The 25,187-nt window shown below is 43.0% G+C and overlaps 1 protein-coding gene across 1 annotated transcript in view; it reads left to right on the forward strand.

The window, feature by feature from the left end:
• The window catches only part of CTDSPL (CTD small phosphatase like), a 40,644-nt gene extending 15,912 nt beyond the window's left edge, over window positions 1-24,732 (forward strand). Inside the window, exons 4-7 of the mRNA XM_089659260.1 lie at window positions 2,955-3,011; window positions 14,694-14,786; window positions 21,792-21,977; window positions 23,568-24,732. Of these exons, the coding sequence (XP_089515386.1) occupies window positions 2,955-3,011; window positions 14,694-14,786; window positions 21,792-21,977; window positions 23,568-23,693 (462 nt within the window). The 3' untranslated portion in view covers window positions 23,694-24,732. The remainder of the gene's footprint in view (window positions 1-2,954; window positions 3,012-14,693; window positions 14,787-21,791; window positions 21,978-23,567) is intronic.
• The last annotated feature ends 455 nt before the right edge of the window (window positions 24,733-25,187 follow it).

A 25,187-nucleotide genomic window follows, 5' to 3' on the forward strand; every position in this document is an offset into this window, starting at 1 on the left:
TGGGAGCATGGCTCACGAAATATAACTTATAGCAGCCTTTCTCAACCATTTTACCCCAGAGGAACCCTTTTAAATAATTTTCAGGCCTTGGGAAGCCCCTGGTAAACCAATTTATTTGGGGGTTGTGGGAAAAATGTTCCTTGCGTTGGAGGTCAGTGGTGAGAAAGTCCAGCTTACTGTGATGGTCAGAATGCCAGCCTTACAGAAAGCTGAAACGTTCTTTGGTGTCATGCCATGGCCTTGGCTCCAGAACTGTGCAGGCACCAGATGGGAGGTCAATCAATTGGAGCTCAGGGAACCCTGAGAATGGCTGACTGATGGGGAGAGGGACTATCTGCAGATACTACCACTTTGCCCTGAATGGCTTTTTAAATAGGAGGACATTTTCTTAATAAAAATATGTAATTTGAGGAAATGTAAAGTTCTGTTTGAACTCTCAATTGTTGTGGCAAGCCATTCTTATTTCATGTGAATGTTGACCCGGAGCTTGCTTGCTTGCTTCTCTCATGCATCTGGAGCTGCCCTGCCGGTGTTATTACACTCCTCTCTATGAACAGTCTGCACTATAATAGGAACTCAGCACAGTGTTTGAATCCTGTTCCAACTACAGTGTCACATGCAACTGTCCAATGACAGTCCACTGTAAGTCACGGGCTCTGTGCCCTGCCCCTCCAGCACTCACTGGAGTGACTGGCTGTGTAAAGGGCGGGTGGGGGTCGCTCAGGCATCTGGGTGAATCCTGACGTTAAAGTCAGGATCCTTCCAGAGCCTGGACTAGCTGAGTGACGTTAGTGAATCTGGGTCACAGGAGCACAGAACTAAGTGCAGTTATTACCTTTTGTACCACTAGCCCCCTCCTCTTAGATTGTAAGCTCCCAGGATCAGGCCCTCTTTTCCCTCTTGTATTGAACTGTATTGTTGCTGTATTGTCTCCCGTTATATTGTAAAGCGCTGAGCAAACTGTTGGCGCTATATAAATCCTGTATAATATTAATAATAAGTGCACTCATGTGCCCTTTAACCACTTCCCGCCCGGCCTGTTGTAATATCACTGCTGGGCAGTACATTCCTCGTTGCGCACGGCTCTGCTGCAGGTGCGATCTGTCACCAGCTGTGTCCACCAGACACAGCTGACGATAGGTCACTGTACCGGCCCGCTGCCAGTAATGTGATCGCTGTGACCAATCACAGCAGGTCACATGACAATTGTAAACCATGAATGGCTACAATTGTTTAGGTAGCTGTGATTGGTCACAGTGATCACATGGTACAGACAGGGCCATTCACAGCCCATCTGTACCATATGGTTAGCGGTGGCCAATCACAGCTTATCACAACAATACTTACTGAATGAATCAATTTTCATTCAGTAAAATGCTTGCTGATGGGAATGAAATTCACTGCTATAAGTAATCACAAGGTGTGTAAAAAAAAAAAACAAAAACCCAGATCACTTCCCCAGAGTAGTACATTGTTACTATGGTAACTGGTCAGTTTGTTTAAAAAAGTTTTTTTTTTTTTTTTTGTACTGTCACCAGTCAGTGTCCCTGGTCACCACCACACCAGTTATGATGACGCTGTACTGCACTGGTTACAGTATATAGTATGGAAAAAAAACCGTGAAAATGTGTGTTTTTTTTTTTCTTTAATTCATTTTCTAAAAAATTATGACAAAAAATGGCAACTTCAAAAAACTCTTCATGACTATTACTAAATACCTTGACTGTCTACTTTCCAAAAAGGGGCCATTTGGGGGATATCTGTACTGTCCCGGTATTCTCGGGCCTCAAAAAATGAGATTGGCTGTCAGTACATCGGGATTGATCGATTTGTAGATACATCCTATAGTTTGTGGACTCTATAACTTTCCTAAAGTCTAAATAATAAACACTAATTTGGGTTATTTTCCCCAGATAAATGTAGCAGAATACATTTTAGCCTAAATTTATTAAGAACAATTACCTATTAGCAACATTTTATAACTGAAACACAAAAAAAAAAAAAGCTTTTTTTTTTTCCTTCAAAATTTTGTTGTTGTTTATTTAGCAAAAAATAGAAACCTCAGTGGTGAATAAATATCACCCAAAGAAAGCTCTATTTTGTGAAAAAAATGTAATATGGGTACAGTGTTGCATGACCGCGCAATTGTCATTAAAAGTGTGACAGCGCTGAAAGCTGAAAATTGGCCTGGACAGGAAGGGGGAGGGGAGACAAGTTCAGAGGAGGCTGTCTCCAATCTCTTCTGGTTACAGTGGTTATGGGTACAGTGTTGCATGACCGCGCAATTGTCATTAAAAGTGTGACAGCGCTGAAAGCTGAAAATTGGCCTGGGCAGGAAGGGGGAGGGGAGACGTGCCCCGGTATTGAAGCGGTTACACAAAGGTCCAAAAAAACAAACAAACCATGTGCTGTGTTGGGATTGGCGCACCAGCACTGTTCCTCCCAGTGCACACCAGCATCATTGAGTTCAATGGGGCTTTTGTTGTGAACAAGCCCTAAAACACAAGATGCTGTAAATCACTAAAATGACGGAATAACAAGCCCACTGTCAAGCACAGGTTTCCTTTTAAGGTCGACGTGCAGAAAAGTTGAAGCACTAATCGTTCTGTTTTCTGCGGAGCTGGGGGGAGGAGAACAGATTTAAACGCCGTCTGTGCTGCAATCACCAGCCAAGTCAAGAGAACATGGCTACACCTCACAACAGTGAGACAAGTTCAGAGGAGGCTGTCTCCAATCTCTTCTGGTAGGATATCGATCCATCTGTGGGCAGACTTTGTTACTTGGCGTGTCTCGGGGCTGTGCTTCGTAGCCTTTCACACTGCAGGTGTACAACTACATCCATTGATACCATATTAATGATTCATGGTTCAGTTCTGTCAGTGACACCTTCTTTATTGTATTCATCCAGAGCATGCATCTTGTATTTAATTGGATGTTTTGTTCTTTTCTTTTAGCCAATTAACAATGCTGACTTTATTGTTCCTGTGGAAATTGATGGAACAATACATCAGGTAGGTGATTCATTGTATCTTTTATTCCATACAGGAACAGCATTTGTCTTCACTTTTCTCTTGCTGGTAGAAGAATATGTTATAATGTTTTTGCTCCATGACACTTACAAGCTCCTCTGTTGTGGGATCAATGGTTCACAAATACAAGTTGGAGAATATTTATAATGGGCGTCTGTGTGACACTCAGCCAGTGTGTTCTCTGGTGTAAGCATTTCCTTCTGCCTTATGCTTCCTCACACATCATGGACCATGACTATTCAACTCCCTCCCATGCTTAAAGGGGAAAGCCACAAGGGAAAAATATCACATAAAAAATTGGAATTTTTGTGTGTGTGTGTGTGTGTGTGTGTGTATATGTATATGTATGTGTGTATATATATATATATATATACAGTCATGGCCGAAATTGTTGGCACCCTTGATATTTTTCCTGAAAATCAAGTATTTCACACAAAAAAGGTATTGCATTAACACATGTTTTGCTATACACATGTTTATTCCCTTTGTATGTATTGGAACAAATATAAAACAGAGGCAGAAAAGCAAATATGACATAATGTCACACAAAACCCCAAAAATGGACTGGACAAAAGTATTGGCACCCTTAACTTAATATTTGGTTGCACACCCTTTGGAAAACATAACTGAAATCAGTCGCTTCCTATAACCATCAATAAGCTTCTGACACCTCTCACCCGGAATTTTGGACCACTCTTCCTTTGCAAACAGCTCCAGGTCTCTCTTATTGGAAGGACACCTTTTCCCAACAGCAATTTTAAGATCTCTCCACAGGTGTTCAATGGGATTTAGATCTGGGCTCATTGCTGGCCACTTCAGAACTCTCCAGCGCTTCTTTGCCATCCATTTCTGAGTGCTTTTTGACGTATGTTTGGGGTCATTGTCCTGCTGGAAGACCCAGGATCTTGGACGCAAACCCAGCTTTCTGACACTGGGCCCTACAGTGCGACCCAAAATCCTTTGGTAATCCTCAGATTTCATGATGCCTTGCACACAGTCAAGGCACCCAGTGCCAGAGGCAGCAAAACAACCCCAAAACATCATTGAACCTCCACCATATTTTACCGTAGGTACTGTGTTTTGTTCTTTGTAGGCCTCATTCCGTTTTCGGTAAACAGTAGAATGATGTGCTTTACCGAAAAGCTCTATCTTGGTCTCATCTGTCCACAAGACGTTTTCCCAGAAGGCTTTTGGCTTACTCAAGTACATTTTGGCAAACTGTAGTCTTGCTTTTTTATGTCTCTGTGTCAGCAGTGGGGTCCTCCTGGGTCTCCTGCCATAGCGTTTCATTTCATTTAAATGTCGACGGATAGTTCGCGCTGACACTGATGCTCCCTGAGCCTGCAGGACAGCTTGAATGTCTTTGGAACATGTTTGGGGCTGCTTATCCACCATCCGGACTATTCTGCGTTGCAATCTTTCATCAATTTTCCTCATCCGTCCACGACCAGGGAGATTAGCTACAGTGCCATGGGTTGCAAACTTCTTGATAATGTTGCGCACTGTGGACAAAGGCAAATCTAGTTCTCTGGAGATGGACTTGTAACCTTGAGATTGTTGATATTTTGCCACAATTTTGGTTCTCAGGTCCTCAGACAGTTCTCGTCTCCTCTTTCTGTTGTCCATGCTTAGTGTGGCACAGACAGACACACAATGCAAAGGTTAAGTGAACGTCTCTCCTTTTTATCTGCTTTCAGGTGTGATTTCTATATTGCCCACACCTGTTACTTGCCCCAGGTGAGTTTACAGGAGCATCACATGCTTGTAACATTCTTATTTATCCGCAGTTGTGAAAGGGTGCCAATACTTTTGTCCAGCCCATTTTTGGAGGTTTGTGTGACATTATGTCGAATTTGCTTTCTTTCCTCCCTTTTTTTGTTTTGTCCCAATACACACAAAGGGAATAAACATGTGTATAGCAAAACATGTGTTAATGCAATACGTTTCGTGAGAAATACATGATTTCCTGGAGAAATATCAAGGGTGCCAACAATTTCGGCCATGACTGTATATATATATATATATATATATATATATACACACAGTGAAGGAAATACGTATTTGATCCCCTTCTGATTTTGAATGTTCACCCACTCACAAAGAAATTGATCAGTCTAAAAATCAAATGTTCGGTGTATTGTAACACTGAGAGACAGAATAGCAACAATAAATTCAAAAGAAATGGATGTCTAACAAATGATGACTGATTTGCATGTTCATGAGGGAAATAAGTATTTGATCCCCTATCATTCAGCAGGATTTCTGGCTACCAGGTGTCTTTCATACAGGTAACAAGCTGAGATTAGAAGCAGTCTCTTAAAGGGAGTGCTGCTAATCTCATTTTGTTACCTGTATAAAAGACACCTGTCCACAGGAGCCATCAAACAATCAGATTCCAAACTCTCCACCATGGCAAAGACCAAAGAGCTGTCCTAGGATGTCAGGGAGAAGATTGTAGACCTACACAAGGCTGGACTGGGCTACCAAACTATCGCCAAGCAGCTTGGTGAGAAGGTGACAACAGTTGGTGCAATCATTCACAAATGGAAGAAACACAAAACAATTGTCAGTCTCCCTAGGTCTGGTGCACCATGCAAGATCTCACCTCGTGGAGTGTCAATGATCATGAGAACAGTGAGGAATCATCCCAGAACTACACGTGAGGCTCTTGTCAATGATCTCCAGGCAGCTGGGACCACAGTCACCAAGAAAACAATTGGTAACACACTACGCTGACAAGGATTGAAATCCTGCAGTACCCGCAAGGTCCTTCTGCTCAAGAAAGCACATGTCCAGGCCCGTCTGAAGTTTGCCATTGAACATCTGAATGATGCAGAGGAGGACTGGTTGAAAGTGTTGTGGTCAGATGAGACCAAAATCAAGCTCTTTGGCATCAACTCAACTCCCCATGTTTGGAGGAGGAGGGATGCTGCTTATGACCCCAAGAACACCATCCCAACTGTCAAACATGGTGGTGGAAACATTCTGCTTTGGGGCTGTTTTTCTGCTAAGGGGACAGGACAACTGCACCACATCAAAGGGACAAAGGATAGGGAAATGTACCATCAAATCTTGGGCAAGAACCTTTTTCTCTCAGCCAGGGCATTGAAAATGGGTCTTGGATGGGTGTTCCAGCATGACAATGACCCAAAACACAATGCCAAGGCAACAAAGGCGTGGCTCAAGAAGAAGCACATTAAGGTCCTGGAGTGGCTTAGGCCAGGGCTTAAAATTTCAAGTCTAGACCTACTAGCCAGGCACAAACCTTACTCTCCACCAGTTGCCCCTCCCAACCTTGCCCAAGTCCGCCTCCAACCCCACCCTGGCCTTCCCCCAACCCCGCCCCCAGCCCTGCCCCCAACCACACCCCCTTAAAGCTTATGAAATTACATTTTTCTTTAGAATAAAGAGTCCAAAATATAAAACTGTATACAGTAATGCATTTCCCAGCTCCCCTGTCTCCATTATAGTGATATGACATGTACACAGTACTTACTCCTTGAGTCCCCCGCGGCGGTGGAGAGGGTGTCTCCTCAGCGGAGGAGAGCGGACCTCTCCTGCACCTGTCCCCTCAGCGGTGGTGCCGAAGAAACCGGAACTCGGAAACTGGAACTCTGCTTCAAAATGAGGCTTGGAGCACAGCCGCTCCATCATCTGTCCTCCCCGGTGGAGAATTTCTCCTCGCATTTGGCGAACGGCTTCTTCAAGCCCTGGCTAGCCAGTCTCCAGATCTTAATCTGATTGAAAATCTGTGGAGGGAGCTGAAAATTCAAGTTGCCAAACGTCAGCCACCAAACCTTAAGGACTTGGAGAGGATCTGCCAAGAGGAGTGGGCCAAAATCCCTCCTGAGATGTGTGCAAACCTGGTGGCCAACTACAGGAAACGTCCGACCTCTGTGATGGCCAACAAGGGATTTGCCACTAAGTACTAAGTCATGTTTTGTGAAGGGGATCAAATACTTTTTTCCCTCATGAACATGCAAATAAGTCATCATTTATTAGACATGCATTTCTGCTGAATTTTTTGTTGCTATTCTGTCTCTGTGTTACAATACACCGAACATTCGATTTTTAGACTGATCATTGCTTTGTGAGTGGGCAAACATTCAAGCGCAGCAGGGGATAAAATACTTATTTATATATAAATACACACTACATACATACATACATACATACATATATAATGTTTTTTTCTACAGCCAGTAAACCCCTCAGCATGTTTTCCTATGTGTCCATGTTAACATAGATTAATCAACGTTTTTTGGCTGGAAAAAAACCCAGGACTAGTGGGTTTCTAGAGTTTTTTTTAGATGTAAAAACACCCTAACACTGAAAAACGCGGTAAAGCGCCGCAAACCGGCATTTTTTGGACAGTGTGCAGTGCTGTCATTTTCAGTAAAATTCAGTATGGCCACCTGAAGGTGTTCTGGTGTACAGAACACCCCCCCCAGAAATGTCATTGCCTGCTTGTGTGATTTTCCTAGAAGTCTGCACTAAGATACAAATCAGATTTTAGGCATCCCCTGCAACAAAATGTTTTTTTTTTTTTTTTTTTGGGTGATTCCCCAAGGGAAAAAAAATCCCATCTAAGGGGATGCAGACCCTGCTACTTCCCTTTTGTAGAACCCTGCAAGTGTAGCAGCTAATTGATCATAATAAAGTCACTCCCATTCACATTCATTTTGCCCATGGACACAGACAAACCGCTATTTCTTCAAAATTAACAAAATGTAGGAGTCTGCAACAAAGTTTGTTAAAATCCTTCACTGTACATTGATCTTTCAGGAGGGAATGTTTTTCCTCTACAAAAGTGGACTTACTCTTTAAAGCGGAACTATGCTGTATCTGAGCACCAAAAGTAATACTAAATTTATTTTTAATATTCAAATCAAACTCCCCTATCCATCCATGTTTTCGATCGGAAGATTTCCGATTATTTGACCGCTGTGACAGCTGATTGCGGTGGTCACATGATCACAAACCCTGCCCCACCTCCTGGCATCTAAAACCCTGTAAAGGGTCAGGAGGTGCCAAGGGGTTAAAAAAAAAAATCCAGTAAAATACAATGGTGTTAAAGTAACAGGTATGTCATCATCGATCACATCCAGAGGCCAGGACCTCCTCACATCTCCATCTTCAAACTGACCAATGGAAGTACTCTTCTTCCGCACAATACAGCGCATACGCATTACTGGCATGTGTTGGTGGACACACCCTCTTCCTCAGAGCTAAGCTGCTATCTACTGTCTAGGACATTGCAGTGATTGCTTCAAACTGCATTCATGTTTTGTTCATTGATCCTGAGGTGTTCTCTGCATAGTGCTACAGAAGACACTCAGGGATAGGGGACAATTGTGATCACATGACCTGTCAGTCATGTGACAGGTTTCTTACTCCTCAATAAAAGGAATAGGGCTTTTCTTCAGTCTCAAAGCAAGTGGAATTCTCAATCGCAAAGTACAACATTTGTGTGTTTTTGTTTTTTCTGAATGTGCCAAAGCAGGGGCGGACTGACCGTTTGGAAACTCGGGCACTGCCCGGGGTCAGTAGGGGGCCCCATGAGATGCCCCTGGTACCTTTTTCATAGGCTTTTTTGAGTTTGGGCAAGGACACAAGGGCCCCATGATTCCCTATTGCCTGGGGGCCCCATGAGTTGTCAGTCCGCCCCTGTGCCAAAGTAATCTCAGTGTAGAAATGATCTAATGTGAGTCTAGTAAGTCTTTATTGCACTTGACGAGAGATCCGAATCATCCAACTCATTTCAGGGGCTCAAGACTCCCCCTTCATCAAGGCCCAGATGCTGGCAGTAAATGGAGAGTCCTGGAAAACACATTGCAAAATAAACCTTTAATATCACTGAAATACTTTTTTTTTTTTTTTTTTCTAAAATACAAAGATGTTCTACTTTACCTGCTCTGTGTAATGGTTTTGCACAGAGCTGTCCCAGTCTTCTTCTTCTGTGGTCCTCCGCTGGCGCTCCTGGCTCTTCCTGCCTTTGAGTATCCCACCCGCATGCTACTTGCTAGGGTTGGTACTCATGCGGGCTCAGTCCTAAGCCACGCTGTGTGTGTCTGTTGACACACAGGGGTTTATTTACTAAAGCTGGAGAGTGCAAAATCAGACTCACTTCTGCATAGAAACCAATCAGCTTCCAGGTTTCATTGCCAAAGCTTCATTGAACAAGCTGAGGTTAGAAGCTGATTGGTTTCTATGCAGAAGGGAGTCTGATTTTGGACTCTCCAGCTTTAGTAAATAAACCCCATGGTGTCGTTCAGCTATGTCTACGCACTCCATCACTGGATTTGATTGATAGTAGTAGGAGCCAATGGCTTCCTCTGCTCTCACTGAGTTTAGTGAGGGGGGAGAGAGTGAGCAGCGCCGCTGCTCTTGAACAGAGTGCTGGACCAAGCTTGAGCTCAGGTAGGTATTTGTGAGGTGGGGGAACTGCACTTAAAAGGTTTTTTACATTAATGCTGAGACTGCATTAGGCTAAAAACCTATAGCCTTTACAATCTCTTTAGGCTCCAAGGCACACTGGTGTTTTTTTTAATGCTCCTAGGAGCTGTTATCGGCATTTCTTTTTTCTGCTCCTAGAAGATAAATCGTGTTCTCCTGTGTGTCCATTCACACTATTTTAGGCTATTAGCGTTTTTCAAGCTTCAGCATTTAGGAGCAGAAAAAAAAAGTTTTTGTAGCGTTTTTGGGAGTGTATTCCAGCAGAAAAAAATGCTGAACGCTCCTAAATGCTTCTAAGCACTACTAAAATGCTCCTAACACTTTTTTTCTAGTTTTTTTTTTTTCCTTGATGTGCTATAAAAACGCTTCTAAAACGCTAATGCTCCTAAACGCTGCTACAAGCTGGCACAAAAAAAACGCTATCAGTTTTTTTTTTTTTTCTCTAATGGTTTTGAGCTTATAAAACAAAACACTAGTGTGCTTGGAGCCTTAAATTGTATTCTCTCAAAGCGGATATTGATGATATTTATAAATATCCAGAATCAGGTATGCTTATTACCAGATTGTGTAGCAACACCGCATTCTCCATGACTCTCCATTTAGTTTCCATGCACACTAGCGCTTTTTTTTTTTTTTAAGCTCAAAAAATAATGAAAAAACACTGGATTAGAACCGCTGGTAATAGCATTTTTAGTAGTATTTTAGAAGTGTTAGTATTTTTACAGTACATGTAGAAAAAAGTGGTTAGGAGCATATATAGTTGCATTTAGCAGTGTTTAGTGTTTGTTTTTCTGCTGAAAAACTGCTCCAAAAAACTATACAAAAACAATTTCTCTGCTCCTAAATGCTGAAGCTGGATGAAAAATGCTGATAATAGCATTTTTGTGCCAGCTTGTAGCAGCGTTTAGGAGCATTAGCGTTTTTAGTAGCATTTTTACAGTACATCAAGACAAAAAAAGCTAAAAAAAAAAAGGTGTTAGGAGCATTTTAGTAGTGTCTAAGAGCATTTAGGAGTGTTCAGTGTTTTTTTCTGCTGGAAAAACACTCCCAAAAAACGCTACAAAAACAATTTTTTTCTCTGCTCCTAAACGGAGAAGCTTGAAAACTGCTAACAGCCTGCAGTAGTGTGCATGATGGACACATAGAGAACACTATTTAGTCTCTAGGAGCAGAAAAAAAATGCTAATAGCTTCTGGGAGCTTAACCCTGGAGGTATTCCCGAGTGTAGCTTGGGGTAGAGCTTCAGTACCACAAGCGGTAACCCCGAGCTACACTCGGGAATACCATGCGGTGTTGTTCAGGGATTCCCTGCAGCGCTCACCTTGTTCTGCGCTCCCACGATGTCCTTCCTGCAGCGTCCCCGGCCATCTCCTCCGGCCGATGCCGGCATCTGGCTTCCGGTCCCTGTGATTTCGGGACGTATGAGGGCCGGAACCGGCAGCAAATTTAAACTGTAATTCTTTTGTAAATGAATATTACATAGCAAAACATTGCTGTTTCAAAGCATTTCACAAACATTTTGTCCTGCGCCCTGCCTGCATTTTGACTGTTTTCTGCCTGGAAACTGAGAAACGTCCATGGCGTCCAAAAAGCGTCCCTTTAGGTCAAAAGCGGTTTTAGACCGGCTAGAGAACAGCGATAGTAAATTAGAACCACTTGTAGAATTGAGTGATAATGATTCGTGGGGGAATTTCGTCATCAGACACTGAAAACGATTCTGCGACTGAGCTCAGTGATGTGCGAACTTGGCGCTCTATTTCACATTTCAGTGTTTTTGGTTTGATTATATTATTGAATTTTATTATTATTATATTCTTTTTTATGATTATTTATTCAATTATAATTTATGATTTCGTGTTTCAAGTTTTAGCCTACCCGGGATGTTTACTAGACTCTTGTTCGGACAGATTTCAGTGAGTTATTCCTAAAAATTACAGGCTTACAATAAAAAAAACTACATATTTCCATGCAAAATAATGGTACCGCTTTCAGCACCAAAAATCTGAAATAATCAGACCGCCAGGGAGGTTAAAAAAAAAAGCCGGTGTGCACGGAGCCTTACTGCCAGCATCTAAACCTTGATGAAAGGTGGGGGTGGGGGGTTGAGCCCCCAGCACGCATTGGCTTTCTCTTCTGACCTCTTTTAATTGGCAATAATGGCTTACTGGACTCACATTAGATTAGTGGTGCTCTTTTCTTCCTGGCTACATCCTTTACACTACTCCTAGGGACCCCTATGGATCTCCTGGTTGATAGAGAGCTGCCTCCAGAATTTGGATCTCCTACTAAGGAGTCCAGCGCTCTTGTTGGAATATTTTCATTGGGACGCAGTGGTGAGGTCATAATTAGTCTGTGCCACCACATTATAGATAGACCTCTCACTTGTCATGGTAAATTGACTTTCTGTGTTCAGTACGGTAAAATAGTTCCTGGGTAGCGTTAGCCATTTACTAAGTAAACTTACTTCTTGCCTACATTAGCTCTTCAATCTTTGATTTCCTTTCATAGCTGCAGTGAAGAGGATCTCGGATCTGTAAGGTGGAATAAGGCTGGTGCCCGGTTCAAGTAATCCAGGATAGGCTGTTCACTCTGCACCTGGCCTACCCTCGATTACTTGCATTGGGAGACAGCTGTGTGTCATCTCTCTGCACCCGGACAGCGGCTCATCTCCTTCACATGGAACACCTACCACAAAGTTTCATGATCTGAATGTGTTTACTTTTAGGTTAAAAAGTGAATTCTGTACAGTACAGACCAGTAGTTATATGCTACAGAGCTAAAGCAAACCCAAAGCCAAAACTTTTATTTTCTAAGGTTTGAATAGTGTAGGGAAGGGTTAGAATCCCTGTCATGTTTTCATGTACGATGCAGGACAACCGGTCTTGCATTGTACATGATGACGTCAGCAAGGGGAAAGCCACACAACTGGTGAAGAGAAGCTGTTTCTGGAGAATTGTAATTTTGACAAAAGGAAGCCTCCAGAAGCAAGAAATAAGGTAAGTAAATCTTGTCCCCTAGAACAGAAATCTCCAAACATTCCAAGCACAGGGCCAGTTTACTGTCATTTGGACTTGGACAGAGGGGTAGAGTAGAAAATACCTTGGGAGTAAATAATGCCCCACCATTGGTATCAGTGGGAGAAGTAGTGCCCCATTGCTGCTCTCAGTCGGAGGAATGGTGCCCCACTGTAGGTACAAGTGGGAGGAATGGTGCCCCACTGTAGGTGCAAGTGGGAGGAATGGTGCCCCACTGTAGGTGCAAGTGGGAGGAATGGTGCCCCACTGTAGGTGCAAGTGGGAGGAATAGTGCTTTATTGCTGGTGTCAGTGGGAGGAATGGTGCCCCACTGTAGGTGTCAGTGGGAGGAATAGTGCTTCATTGCTGGTGTCAGTGGGAGGAATGGTACCACATTGTTGGTGTCGGAGGAATAGGGCCCAACTGTTGGTGTCAGTGGGAGGAATAATGCTCCACTGTTGGTGTCAGTGGAAGTGATGGTACCCTATTTCTGATGTCAGTAGAAATAGTGCTCTTTTCTTGGTGTCAGTGGGATGAATTGGTGCCCCACTGTTGGTGTCAGCAGGGGAAATAGTGCCTTTTGTCCGTGCTATAAATAGTGCCTCAAGGTCCAGATAAAGGCAAGCAAAGGGCCGCATTCGGCCCCTGGGCCATAGTTTGGAGACCACTGGCCATATAGTTTGGAGACTAAAGGAGAATTAGACTTTTGCTATATGGACCCTTACCATGTTGGTTGTGGACTACCAAAAATAAACTTTTTGACCACAGTTCGGAAAAAACTTAAATGCACTTGTTACCATGCATTCCTGCCCAAACATAGCTATTCTACTGTATGCAAGAAGAGATGAAGTACAGTATGCTGTGCAGTGATCTCTGTAGTGGTCATCCATAGGACACACCCCACTGATTAGCTATCAATTGCAGTACAAATACACATGCACTCCCCTCCCCCCTTCTGATGAAGTTCCATTCTTAAAAGAATGTTATAGCTACCCAATATGCAGATTCTTATAATCTAAAACTGGGAAGAGGCTTGCTCCTTGCTCTTACCCCCCCCCCCCCCCCCCACTAGACTCCATGCTCTGCACCAACTTGCTCTCCTCCATATTTTGGGCTCTTTTTGGCACTGATCAATTTTTCGGGCATTAAAATCTCAATGGGCCGCAAGCAGCTCCTTACCATCATATCCCTTGTGGTACAAAAAAAAAATATTTTACATAAATGGATTTACTCAAAACCCCCTACTAACTCTATATTCATAGCCAAATTGTCCTGCGTTTTTCGCATGAAATGGGTGGAGGCCTCCTTGCATAGGGAATTACGGGTTCAAAGTTTCTTCATCATTTGGGAATCCTTCATTCAAACCTTGCCTGTAGTAATCTGTAATGCAACACTTTCAATATATTCAATGGTATCTACTTAGATTTTTAAGCAGTGATCCTACAATTGGTATTCCACACCCCTCCTAAATTGATGGTCAGCAGAATTAACTTTTGGTTCCGCTGCACGCCATATAGTAAAGAAGATCCACCCCGCCGGTATATGGAAGAAAGGAGCAGTGTCGCAAGTAGCTCCAATCCAGTGAAAAAAAAATGATGCTGCACAAATGAGTCCGATGTATAGGATGGCCTCACCGCTACCCCGGCCATGCCTTGTGATGCGTTTCGCCCTGCCCACCTGGACTTGGTCACAATGGTTGAGGCAGGGTGAAATGTGTTAGCGGCATGACCGGAGTAGCAGCTGAGGCCATCTTATACATTGGACTTGTTGGGTTGGTTTTTCACTGGATTGGAGCTCTTAATTTGAATTGCACTTACTAATCTACAAATTGAGGCCTCCCCCTCTTTCATTTACTTGCTACCTACTAGTTTGACCACCATCCATTCAAATGTTTCTTAATATACTCCATTAGACCCAGCACTGTTAGACCTCTCCCAGCTTATACTAACATACGTTCTATTGTCTTTCTTGATTTGACTTGTTGGCCAAATATTGTGGCCATTGTTCTTGTTAATGGCTTTCTCACAAGTAAAAAAAAAAAAGAAATGGTTTAGTTATTGATGTAGTTTTCATTCTTCATTCATAGAGCGTATATCTTTTTCTTGTATAACTTTGATAGGTCTGGACTAAAATGTTTAATTTTACTTTTCCGTTAATTTTACTTTTCCATTTTCTTGCCCGTTGTACCTCCTAGGTGTACGTATTGAAGAGACCGCACGTAGATGAATTCCTTCAGAAGATGGGCGAGTTGTTTGAGTGCGTCCTGTTCACGGCCAGCCTAGCGAAGGTGAGCAGGTCCTGCCCTGCCAGGTTCTGCACTCTTTGTATGTCTTCATTTTATTTTCTTGTCTTTAGCCTTTCTCGTTTTCTTTTTCTTGAGGGCGAAGGCTGTTTTTTTTCAGAAATTGTCTTACCTTTCTCCCTTTTCTTCCTTGCTTCTTTTGTCTGCCAGTGTGTCTTTGTGCTTTCTGCTAGTTTGTGGGTAAGTGTTCCCATGGTAACAGTTCAAAGACATATGGGCTATGCTCATAATGTAGACTCCATGCACCGCTCATGAAGCCTGTATGTAGAGACCCCACGTTACCATGGTTAAATAGCAGCCATTACAATATGTTTCTCTGCAGACCTTGGCAAGCTCCGTCTCCCTTTCCTGTTGCATTTGCAGGCAAGGCTCCTAACCCTCAAAGCAGCACGGTGGAGCAGAGCATGCTGGGAAATGTTGCACTCCAGACACTTTTTATTTGCGTAGAATGGGGAAGAGGTAGATCCTCTCAGTTTTATTGCTGCCTGTGCCACAGCTTGGGAAATGTCCGCTGACTTTCTTCCTGGTGACCTATGAGCTGCACTTTTCTTCCCCCTCATTGCAGCGCATTCTCCTTCTATTCATTTGAAGAATTCACTTTGGAGCTGGTCTTGGGAATCCTACCCCTGCCACTTTCAAGTAGGGGGGATCTGCAAGCGCCCTGTGGTTGAGTGCAGGGTTAAAGCAGGCAGTGAGGAGGTGACACCACCTGTCAACTTTCTGAAGAGTGACCTGAACACAGATCACTCTTAAGAGGGCAAAGCTCATGTGAACAAACCCTTATTGCCGCCTGGGTCCCCATTTAAGATTTCCACTGGCAAGAGTGCCAATGATGTCACCAGGACAGGAAGTGAAGAGAATTCTTCTTAACAAGCCACAGGCAGCAAAAAAAAAAAAAAAAAAAACTTCTCAGAGGTTCTAACTGTTCCCTACCCAATCTAAAACTAGTAGAGAAAGTTTTGGTTAGAGTGGCACTTTATTGGTGTCTCCATATAATGGCTAGGTCTACTGGGGTGATTTATATTGTTTCACTATGAAAACCCTGTATTGTTGCTTTCTTTGCATTACTTTGGTTTTTCAGGAGAACAGCTATTGCTGTAGTGAAGGGGATCTCCCATGAAAGGGCCACACCCTTCTTAGTTCATACGGGGTGTTTGCATTGAATTTCCTCCCTGCAATAAAATAGGATGGAGAGATTTATCTCTCAACAATTATTTGAGATTTATTTTTCTAGGGATGTATTGCAAATTTTCTCACAAAATTGGAAGGTACGGTTGTTATTAAACAAGTGGGCTATCATTGCAGAAAGTTCCTTTTGAATAATGCCTTTTCTTTGGCTACCATACTGGTTTCAGTGCAAAGACCCCTTTCCCACTAATGCGCTTTTGCCGTGCTGGAATGCACCTTTCTAGTGGAGAAAAAAAGCATCAAAATGAATTCCCTTTAAATTCTATGAGATGTTTAATATCACTGCGCTGCAGTTTGAAATACTGCATGCTGCATCTTGGTGCACTTTTCAAAAGTGCACCAAAGCTGCACCTTCTATCTATGGGAAACACACCATAAACACAATCAAGGTGCATTTTTAGGTGCGTTTGTGGGGTCACATGGCAAAAGAATGCTGGTTGTTGAGGAGCGGGCACCCGCTGATGTTGTTAACAAGCAGCGAATAGATCAGTAGTGGCAAAGAAAGTAGAACTGCTCGTTCTGTACAGGGGCTCAGGGAAAAGCTATACTTACCCTGTTCTCCAATTCCCGGGAAAACTGCACTCCCCCACGTGCAGCGGTGGACGGATCCTGCCGTCCTCACATCCAGAGTCGGTCTATGGGCGTGATGATGTCAGGAACAGCCTATTCACAAGATGGCTAGTGTGCAAGGGCAGGAGTGGTGGGGACACTCTTGTACTCAGAGGATTTCTTGGTGGTCACCAGGCGCTCAGGAGTTCAGTCTTCCATTCTGTAGATATTCTTCTGGTCTTCCTCCACCTCCTACCCTCAGATTCTAGGAGCCCACTCTCTCCGCTGTTCTGCATGCTGTCTCTCCGCCTCCTTCTCTCTCCGGTGGTATTTCTCCTGCACCAGAGGAGTTGGAGCAGGCTGAGCATCAAGGAGAAACTGGGGATAGCATTATCACTGGTTGCTAAGGATGCCAGCGGGTTCTGAGTCCTTAACAACCAATGACTAGCTGGATGTTAAGGAGCCAGTACCCAATGGCATTGTTAACAGCTGGCTATTCACTGATATGCACTGTAATGCCACATATTTAAAAACGCATAGTGCGTTTTAGATATTTTGCAATGTGAAAGCAGCCTACGCTTGACAACACTCTGTCCCTGTTTTCCAGTTTCTCTCCTGTGTTGTCACCCTGTCACTTACATTTGCGATGGAGACTATAAGCTGCACCGCCACTTGATACCCCCTTGGCATGTTTCATTGTTGCCACCATCACAATGCTGGTTTTGAGCGATACCATGCATCTATCGCTGGAGTGCCTGTAGATAGGAAGTGGCTGCAAAAGGTCAGCAACACTAAGATACATCAATGGATGGGGGGGGGGGGGGGGCAGTAAAAACAGTGTTTTCAGCAGTGGTCTCCTAGAACCAAGTTAGCGGACAGCTCTATGTATGAGGCAGGTACAGTTTGGTGGCCTAGTAACAATACTAGTGGTATTTTCGCACGTTAGAGGTGTTCCAGTAGACCTGAAGAGCTAACCCCGGACTCATACTGGCCACCATACTCCTGTAAAGTATGAGCTGCCTGCAGTTACCGTTCTAATGGTAGACTGATCACATGATCATGTGCCTAGGCATCTGGTCACATGATCTCAGTAGGAGGCATGGACTAGTAGAGGCATAGGTGCTTACTGGCCAGCTTTGCCTCCATATCCAGCTGCATGTCCCTTCAACTGAGATCCAGTGAATAAATGCCTGCACATACATGGGATCCTGGTAATGTATTAGGCTGTGTTTCCCTGCAAATTACTTTAAGGCGGCAGGATGTTCAGGCTGTATTTTCACTAAAGGTCTGCTTTTTGTATTTTTTTTTTTTCCTAGCAGCTTACTAGTTGCTTGTATCAGGTAGAAGTTGTAGCAGTCTGTTTACATTTTTGTTCACTGTACAGCTGTACATAGGCACCGGGGTGTGGATACCTGGGAGCTCTAATATAAATGAGATGGTATCAGACTGAAAACAAACTAAAATATTCCTCTTGATTTGCTAGCAGTAGGTATTGTGCAGTGTGAACATGTGTACAGCAGCGCGGCTTAGAAGTTCATCAAAGTCAGGGCCTCTATGTTTATAAACTTTTCACAAAGACAATTGTTCTGCCCACAGCAAGAAACCAGGCTTATATGTCATTTTTCTGCATCGTTTGAGAAAAAGACCCATCAAGTTCCACCAATAATAGAAAACGTACATATACAGAATCCTATACCTACAGTTGATCCCTGGTATCGGTGAGAGTAGACCATGTTTCAAGCTTGGTGGTCAGTGGAAGTAAAACAAATATATATCACTTGTTGGCAGTAGAAGGAGGAATTGTGCCCCATCATTGGTGTCAGTGGTAGGAGTAGTGCCCCCATCGTTGGTGTCAGTGGTAGGAGTGGTGCCCCCATCGTTGGTGTCAGTGGTAGGAGTGGTGCCCCCATCGTTGGTGTCAGTGGTGGGAGTGGTGCCCCCATCGTTGGTGTCAGTGGTGGGAGTGGTGCCCCGTCGTTGGTGTCAGTGGTGGGAGTGGTGCCCCGTCGTTGGTGTCGCTGGGGGGAGTGGTGCCCCGTCGTTGGTGTCGCTGGGGGGAGTGGTGCCCCGTCGTTGGTGTCGCTGGGGTGAGTGGTGCCCCGTCGTTGGTGTCGCTGGGGGGAGTGGTGCCCCGTCGTTGGTGTCAGTGGGAGTAGTGCCTGTTTTTTTGGTATGTCAGTGGGAGGAATGGTGCCCCAAGGGCCAGATAAATGCAAGCAAAGGACTGCAGTTTGCAGACCACTGACCTAAAAGAAGGCAGAAAAAACCCTCATGAAGCATGGTCCAGTTTGCTCCAACAGAGGGGAAAAACAATTCCTTCCCAATCTCGCAAGGTAATATCTATGATATTCCATGACCAACAATTTCTGGTAACCCCCCCACCGTGTGTGTGTGTATGTATGTATGTATGTATGTATATATATATATGTGTATGTGTGTATATATATATATATATATATATATATATATATATATATGTGTGTGTGTATGTGTGTATATATATATATATATATATATATACATACACTGTATATTAGATCAATACAAGAATATTGTACATCACATGTATTTTTGAACCATATCTCAGCAGCATACTGACAGAAAGGACTGGTGCTGACAAAGCTCCATCACAACTAAGATTGTAGCCAGGAGGAAGGACAATATGTCAGCTGTAAGTGCTGGAGACCGTTTGGGCAGTTGCAGCGCACATACACGGTTTTGATTTCTATGACCTGGAGGCATGGTGGATTTATGTGTACGACGATGTCCTTAACTACTTGATTACCAACCTATACCTTTACCAGGCCATTTAAAAAAAATAAATTATTTTCATTGATAGTTTGGTAGTTACCCGGTCATGCAGTAGTGTACCCACATTCCAAATTAGTTTTATATCATTTTTTTCGCTAGAGCTTTCTTTTGTCTGACACACACACTTCCTGACCTGGCCATTTTTCGATACGGCGCCGTTACTTTAACTAACAATTGCGCAGTCATGCAATGCTGCACCCAAATTAAATTTACACCCTTTTTTCCCCCCACAAATTGAGATTTCTTTCTGTGGTATTTGATCGCCTGTGCGTTTTTTGTTTTTTTTTTTGCGCTATAAAAAAGAAATCCGACCATTTTGAGAAAAAAAAACTAAATTTCTGACTTTTTGCTATTAAACATATCCAGTAAAAAAATTTAAAAATCCAGATTTTATCATACATTTAAGCCAAAATGTATTCTGCTCTATGTCCGCTGAAAAAAGACACAAGGTTTTTTTTTACCTTCATGCATAGAATACATGAAGGTAAGAAAACTACTTCAAATAATGCATTACAGTGTAACTATACCTATTAGATTTTAGGCGACTGAAATACCACTAAAACAATTCTGAAGACTAAAACCAAGTCAAAATATGACTTCAAAATTAGCACTGTGCCGTGGTGGCAGATGGGACTTGTAGTTTACTGATTCACAGATCTCTGACTGAAAGACGTGGCTGTGTGGGCTCCGATCTTTAAACGTGGTAGCGGCGTTAGCCTTTAAAAAGAAATCCGTTGTTTTATATGCGAGATTGTTTGTTTTAGGACGAATTGTGAAATCTGCAGTTGATGGGTAACAGTTGTGTATACCTACCTATACAGTATTTCTACAGAACCACCAAGCATTCCCTTGGAAGTTGTAACCTGACCCTTCCAATAGAGGGCACCTCCAGCCTTGACCCCTAAATTGGAGGGCAAATAAGTAATCAAATAATTTGAATGAATAATCCAATTCTTTCAATAACCCAGTTGTAGCTGGTTCACTTTGTCATGAAGTAAAGGAAAAAAGATATGTGTTGTACCCGGTTTCTTTCTACACTGAAAGTAGAATTATAGGCATTTTGGATAGAGCAAGCGAGGGTTATAACCCCGGTCAGATTTATTTTTTTGCCATCTGTGTCCCATTGCAGAGATTTCACTGTCCCATAGCCAAACAGGAAGTGAGGGAGGAAATCCCTGCAAATTAAGGGAATTCCTTGGGGACCCCCAAATCACCAGAACTTCTTTTGTTGCCATGTATTTTCTTTTCACCATTTTGGTAAATGAATTACTAGATTAGAACTTACTGCTGGGTAAATGATTTAAAGGGTAACTAAAGGCAAAACACTTTTTTCCTATTTTGGATAAAGTAAGGGAGGGTCATAACCCCCATCATGTTTTGCTTTTTTACCATCTGTGTCCCATTGGGGAGATTTCCCTTCACTTCCTACCCCATAGCCAAAACAGGAAGTAAGTGGAAATCCCTCCAAAGTGAGAGAATCCTGAGGTGTCACCAGAACTGGTGTCCCCATTGGAAGATTTCCCCTCTTACTTTTCTGGGGACAACCCAAAAGTTGGGATTTTCTTTACTTCCATTTTCAGTGATCATGGTAAACAGGAAAGATAGAGAGGTGGAATCTCCCTGACGGGGACACGGCAATAAAAACTGACGTTCTAATCCCTCTCCACTCTGTCCAAAATGAAAAGAAGCTTTGCCTTTAGTTATCCTTGACGGTTTTATTGTATTTTTTGGCTTGTTTAAAGCGTACTCTAGCACTGTATACTTTCATGTTTGTTATTTCTGCAGCGCTGGTAGTTTAGGTGTTAGACGCAGCGGTAGATTATTCTGTTTTCTATAGTATGTGAAATGTAGCTCAGCTGAACCTTAAACACGATCACCTGCTACTTCCACTTGACAGAACATCTTAATAGCGGACTACCGCAGCAAGGCGTATTCTCCCATCTACTCTCCCTTGCTACCTCCACAGTCCATGAGTCCACTGTGATTTAAGGTCCAATGTTGGAGCTCACCATATAGAGTGATGTTACTGCTCTGTTCACTTGACGGTGTTCAGGCGTGGCCGCTTAGGCTGGAGGACTGTACAAAGGGGGGGTCAGATGTTGCCCCATATCCAGAAGCCTGGTTCCATTAGAGCCAAGGAGGGAAGGCTCTGGCAGAGTGTTAAGGTAGCAAGGGAAAGAGGATCGGTGAGTACACCTTGCTGGCGGGGGGGGGGTTGAACTTTGGAAGGCACTGTAACTCTGCCTTGAATAGCCTATTACTTAACTTGCCAAAACTGAAATTGCTGGACTGGCCACAAATCTATCCACAGAGTGGTCAGTGTGTCTCTCCCCCCCCCCCCTATGCTTTCAGCAAATGGTTTGCCATTGACCGTGAGTCTTGTAAATACAGACTATCCGTTCACCATTTCTTTAATCTCATCTATCGCAATTCTGTTTTAAGTATGCCGACCCTGTGGCTGACTTGCTGGATCGCTGGGGTGTGTTTAAGGCGAGACTCTTCCGAGAATCCTGCGTGTTCCACAGAGGAAACTACGTGAAAGATCTGAGTCGTCTAGGAAGAGAGCTGAGCAAGGTCATCATAGTGGACAACTCGCCAGCGTCCTACATCTTCCACCCGGAGAATGCGGTAAGTAAACCTACTGTGTGTTTCATGTATGTATACAAAATATATATAGTGTGTGTGTGTATATATATATATATATATATGTTTGTGTGTGTGTGTCTGTATGTATGTATATATATATATATATGTTTGTGTGTGTGTGTATATATCTATATATATATGTGTGTGTGTGTATATCTATATGTGTGTGTGTGACAAAATTATGGAAACAAAAGAAATGAAGCTGTTACCTATTATGGTGTTGGACTTCCTTTGGCATCCCAGACGGCCTGAATTCTCCTGGGAATTGACAAATATAAGTCTTGGATGGAATCTGATACCACTCTTCATGCAAAGTTCGGTCCAGTTCTCACAGAGATGCTGGAGATAGGAAACAAGTCTCAACCTTGTTTTTCAAAAGTGACCATAGTGGCTCTATGATATTGAAGTCCGGTGACTGCTGCTCCCAGGGAAGGTGCTATACTTCGTCTGCATGCTCATCAAACCACGATTTGACAACACCAGCTGCGTGAATCGGAGCATCTTGGTAAATGGCGCTGTCTTCTGGTAAAAATGTGTGCACCATGGGGTGCAAATGGTTGGCCAGAATTTGTACATAGTCACTGGCAGAGACTCCACCTACATGGCTGCCCAAACCACGATTGCTCCTCCACCATGCTTTAGCATTAGCACAAGACAGTCCTGGTCATAAGCTTGGGTCGGTGTTCACCACACCTAAACACATCTGGTGGTTGGGAACACTGTGAAGCTCGATTCATCGGACCGTATTACAGTCTTCCATTGATCGATAGTCCATGATTTATGGGTGTTGCACCACTCTCTCCTCCCCTGAGCATTAAAATCGGTCACTAGTGGTTCGGCAATTGCAGCTCACCCATGAATGTTTTGCCTATGACACTTTCCTGCATTGTCAATAGTCCCCCACACCCCCCAGTCTGAGTGCTGGTGTGAAGAGGTTTGCATATTTTATTTGGAGTCCATGATTTGATGTTCTTTGCAAAGTGAGATTTTACCACAATCGCTAAGCATGCATAGTGAACAGCTTATTTGCCTTTAATAAATCAACTCCCATAAAGTCTAATGTTATAGAGCTGTTGATGTATCAGATTTGTTGGCCATCATCAGTACAGTGTATGAAAACATTAAAATGGTTTGAGTTTAAAGTGCAACTCCACTTTTGTTGAGCAATACATCCCCCCCTTTGTTAAAATCCCTGCAATGTACAGAGATCACCCAAACAGGTTTTTACTTTTGTTATTCTGAAGAAATAGTTGTTTGTGTCCATGTGCAAAGTGGATGGCAATGACTTTATAAGTATCAATCTGCAATCAGGGCTCTAATGAGGAAAGTGGCAGGGTCTGCATCCCTTTGGAACAGCTTTCTCTTTGGGAGTATCTCACCAAAAATGAAATATTTGTTGCAGGGGATGCCCAAAATCAGACTTATATCTTCATTTCTAATATTTAATTACAATATAACTTGTATAGCAGTTATATATGCTATATTTTTTTTTAAACATTTTTTTCCCATGAAAGTGTAATTACCCTTTAATTATGGCTAATAAATGTGCATTATTTTTTATTTTTTTTAAAGGTCCCAGTGCAGTCCTGGTTTGATGACATGTCGGATACAGAATTGCTCGAATTGATTCCCTTCTTTGAAGGGCTAAGCAAAGAAGAGAACGTTTACAACATGCTGCATAAACTTTGCACCAGGTAGCCCCAAATGGCGCCCTCCAGCGGGTGGCTGTGATCTGCAACACCTGCAGGCTAAAGCTCGTCTTTTTGGGGCCCACAGTTATTTTTTTGCTTCTCCACATTTGCTATGAAATTAGCCCCGCAGAAGGCGATTGAGCCGCCACAGCCTCTCATTCTTCCCACTGGTGACCAAGGCCGTTGAACCCTCTGGAGCCATCCTTCCGCTGAGCTCGGAACAAAAATATTTTCCGCAGAGGGACCTCGTTTTGTACAAAAATAAATCTTGCCGCTTTCTCAGCGTCACATTGGTTACCGAACAACTGACACGGAGTTACAAAAAACGAAAATATTTTTAAAGAGCGCTTTTCACTAATTTTCGTAACAAATTGTTAAGAACTTTTCAGGCTTTTATAAAGGAACAAAAAAACACCAAATGATTTGATTCTACAGAGGATGTAAGAACACGCTTAATGCTAGCAAACATATCGGCCCCCCCCCCCTCCTTTTCTGCCCTCTTGGTTTTTCCCTACACTATGCAGACATATCTTTATCCTTTGCTTCGAGCAGTTGACCTGTCTTCGAGGCCGCTTTTCTTTCTCCTACAGAATGAAGTGCCTTTTCAAGTGTTTGATTTTAAGAAGATACAAGAAAAAAAAAAAAAAACATTTTCTACTCAACAAAAAATTTACATATCTCTTACCTTTCTACCGTCTAACAAAAAAAAAAGAAAGAAAAAAAAAAGCAAACACGACTTTATAAAGTACTGTCAGGACACTCGCTACTAAACATGGATTTCTCGATGCAGAGCGCATGCTGCAACACTATTGTTTTAGGAGAATTCCCAAATCCTGGGTTACAGGTTTGCAGTTTTTTGGGGAGGGCGGTCCAGCCCCATCTTGTAATTTTGTTTTCGTTGCATTCATTGCTCTACAGTCCACAGACAAGGCCGTTGTAAATTTTTAATTGCGATTTTGTGTGTTTATTATTATTATTATTTTTTTTCTCTTTTCCCCCGTGTCTACATTATGATAACAAAATACATTTTGTTTTGCCTCTATGTATCTAAAGCTCATGTTCGCGATTCCATTTTGAAAGCAGAGATTGCAGGAACCTTTTTGTTGCCGTTCTTTGGAAAGGTCAGCCTGTCCAGACTGGGATTGTTCAGTTTCAGGTGAAGGCCTGTGTGCCTGCGTGTTCACTCAGTGTTCTTCAGGGACTCCAGCTCCGTCCACCCGCCATGAAATAAGGATTGATATTTCCCTTTTCCTTTCCTGTTTTTGCAGAGAATGCAGCAAGAGGAATTTGATTGCATGATGTCTAGGGGCCACAGGAGAGCTCTTAATGATGAAGTGCATTCAGAATCTGTGCATTTGTAATGGTGAACTCCAGATAGGTATGAAGACCAATGTTTAATTAGGCTGTCCAAAATATCAGGGGTGGCCAATCTTCAGCCCTCCAGCTGTTGAGGAACTACAAGTCTCACAAGGCATTGCTAAACTTGACAGCCACAGGCATG

This window comes from Staurois parvus, unplaced genomic scaffold, assembly GCF_062004578.1.
Source record: "Staurois parvus isolate SC_StPar_1 unplaced genomic scaffold, SC_StPar_1.0 ptg001145l, whole genome shotgun sequence".
Classification (NCBI taxonomy): Eukaryota; Metazoa; Chordata; class Amphibia; order Anura; family Ranidae; genus Staurois; species Staurois parvus.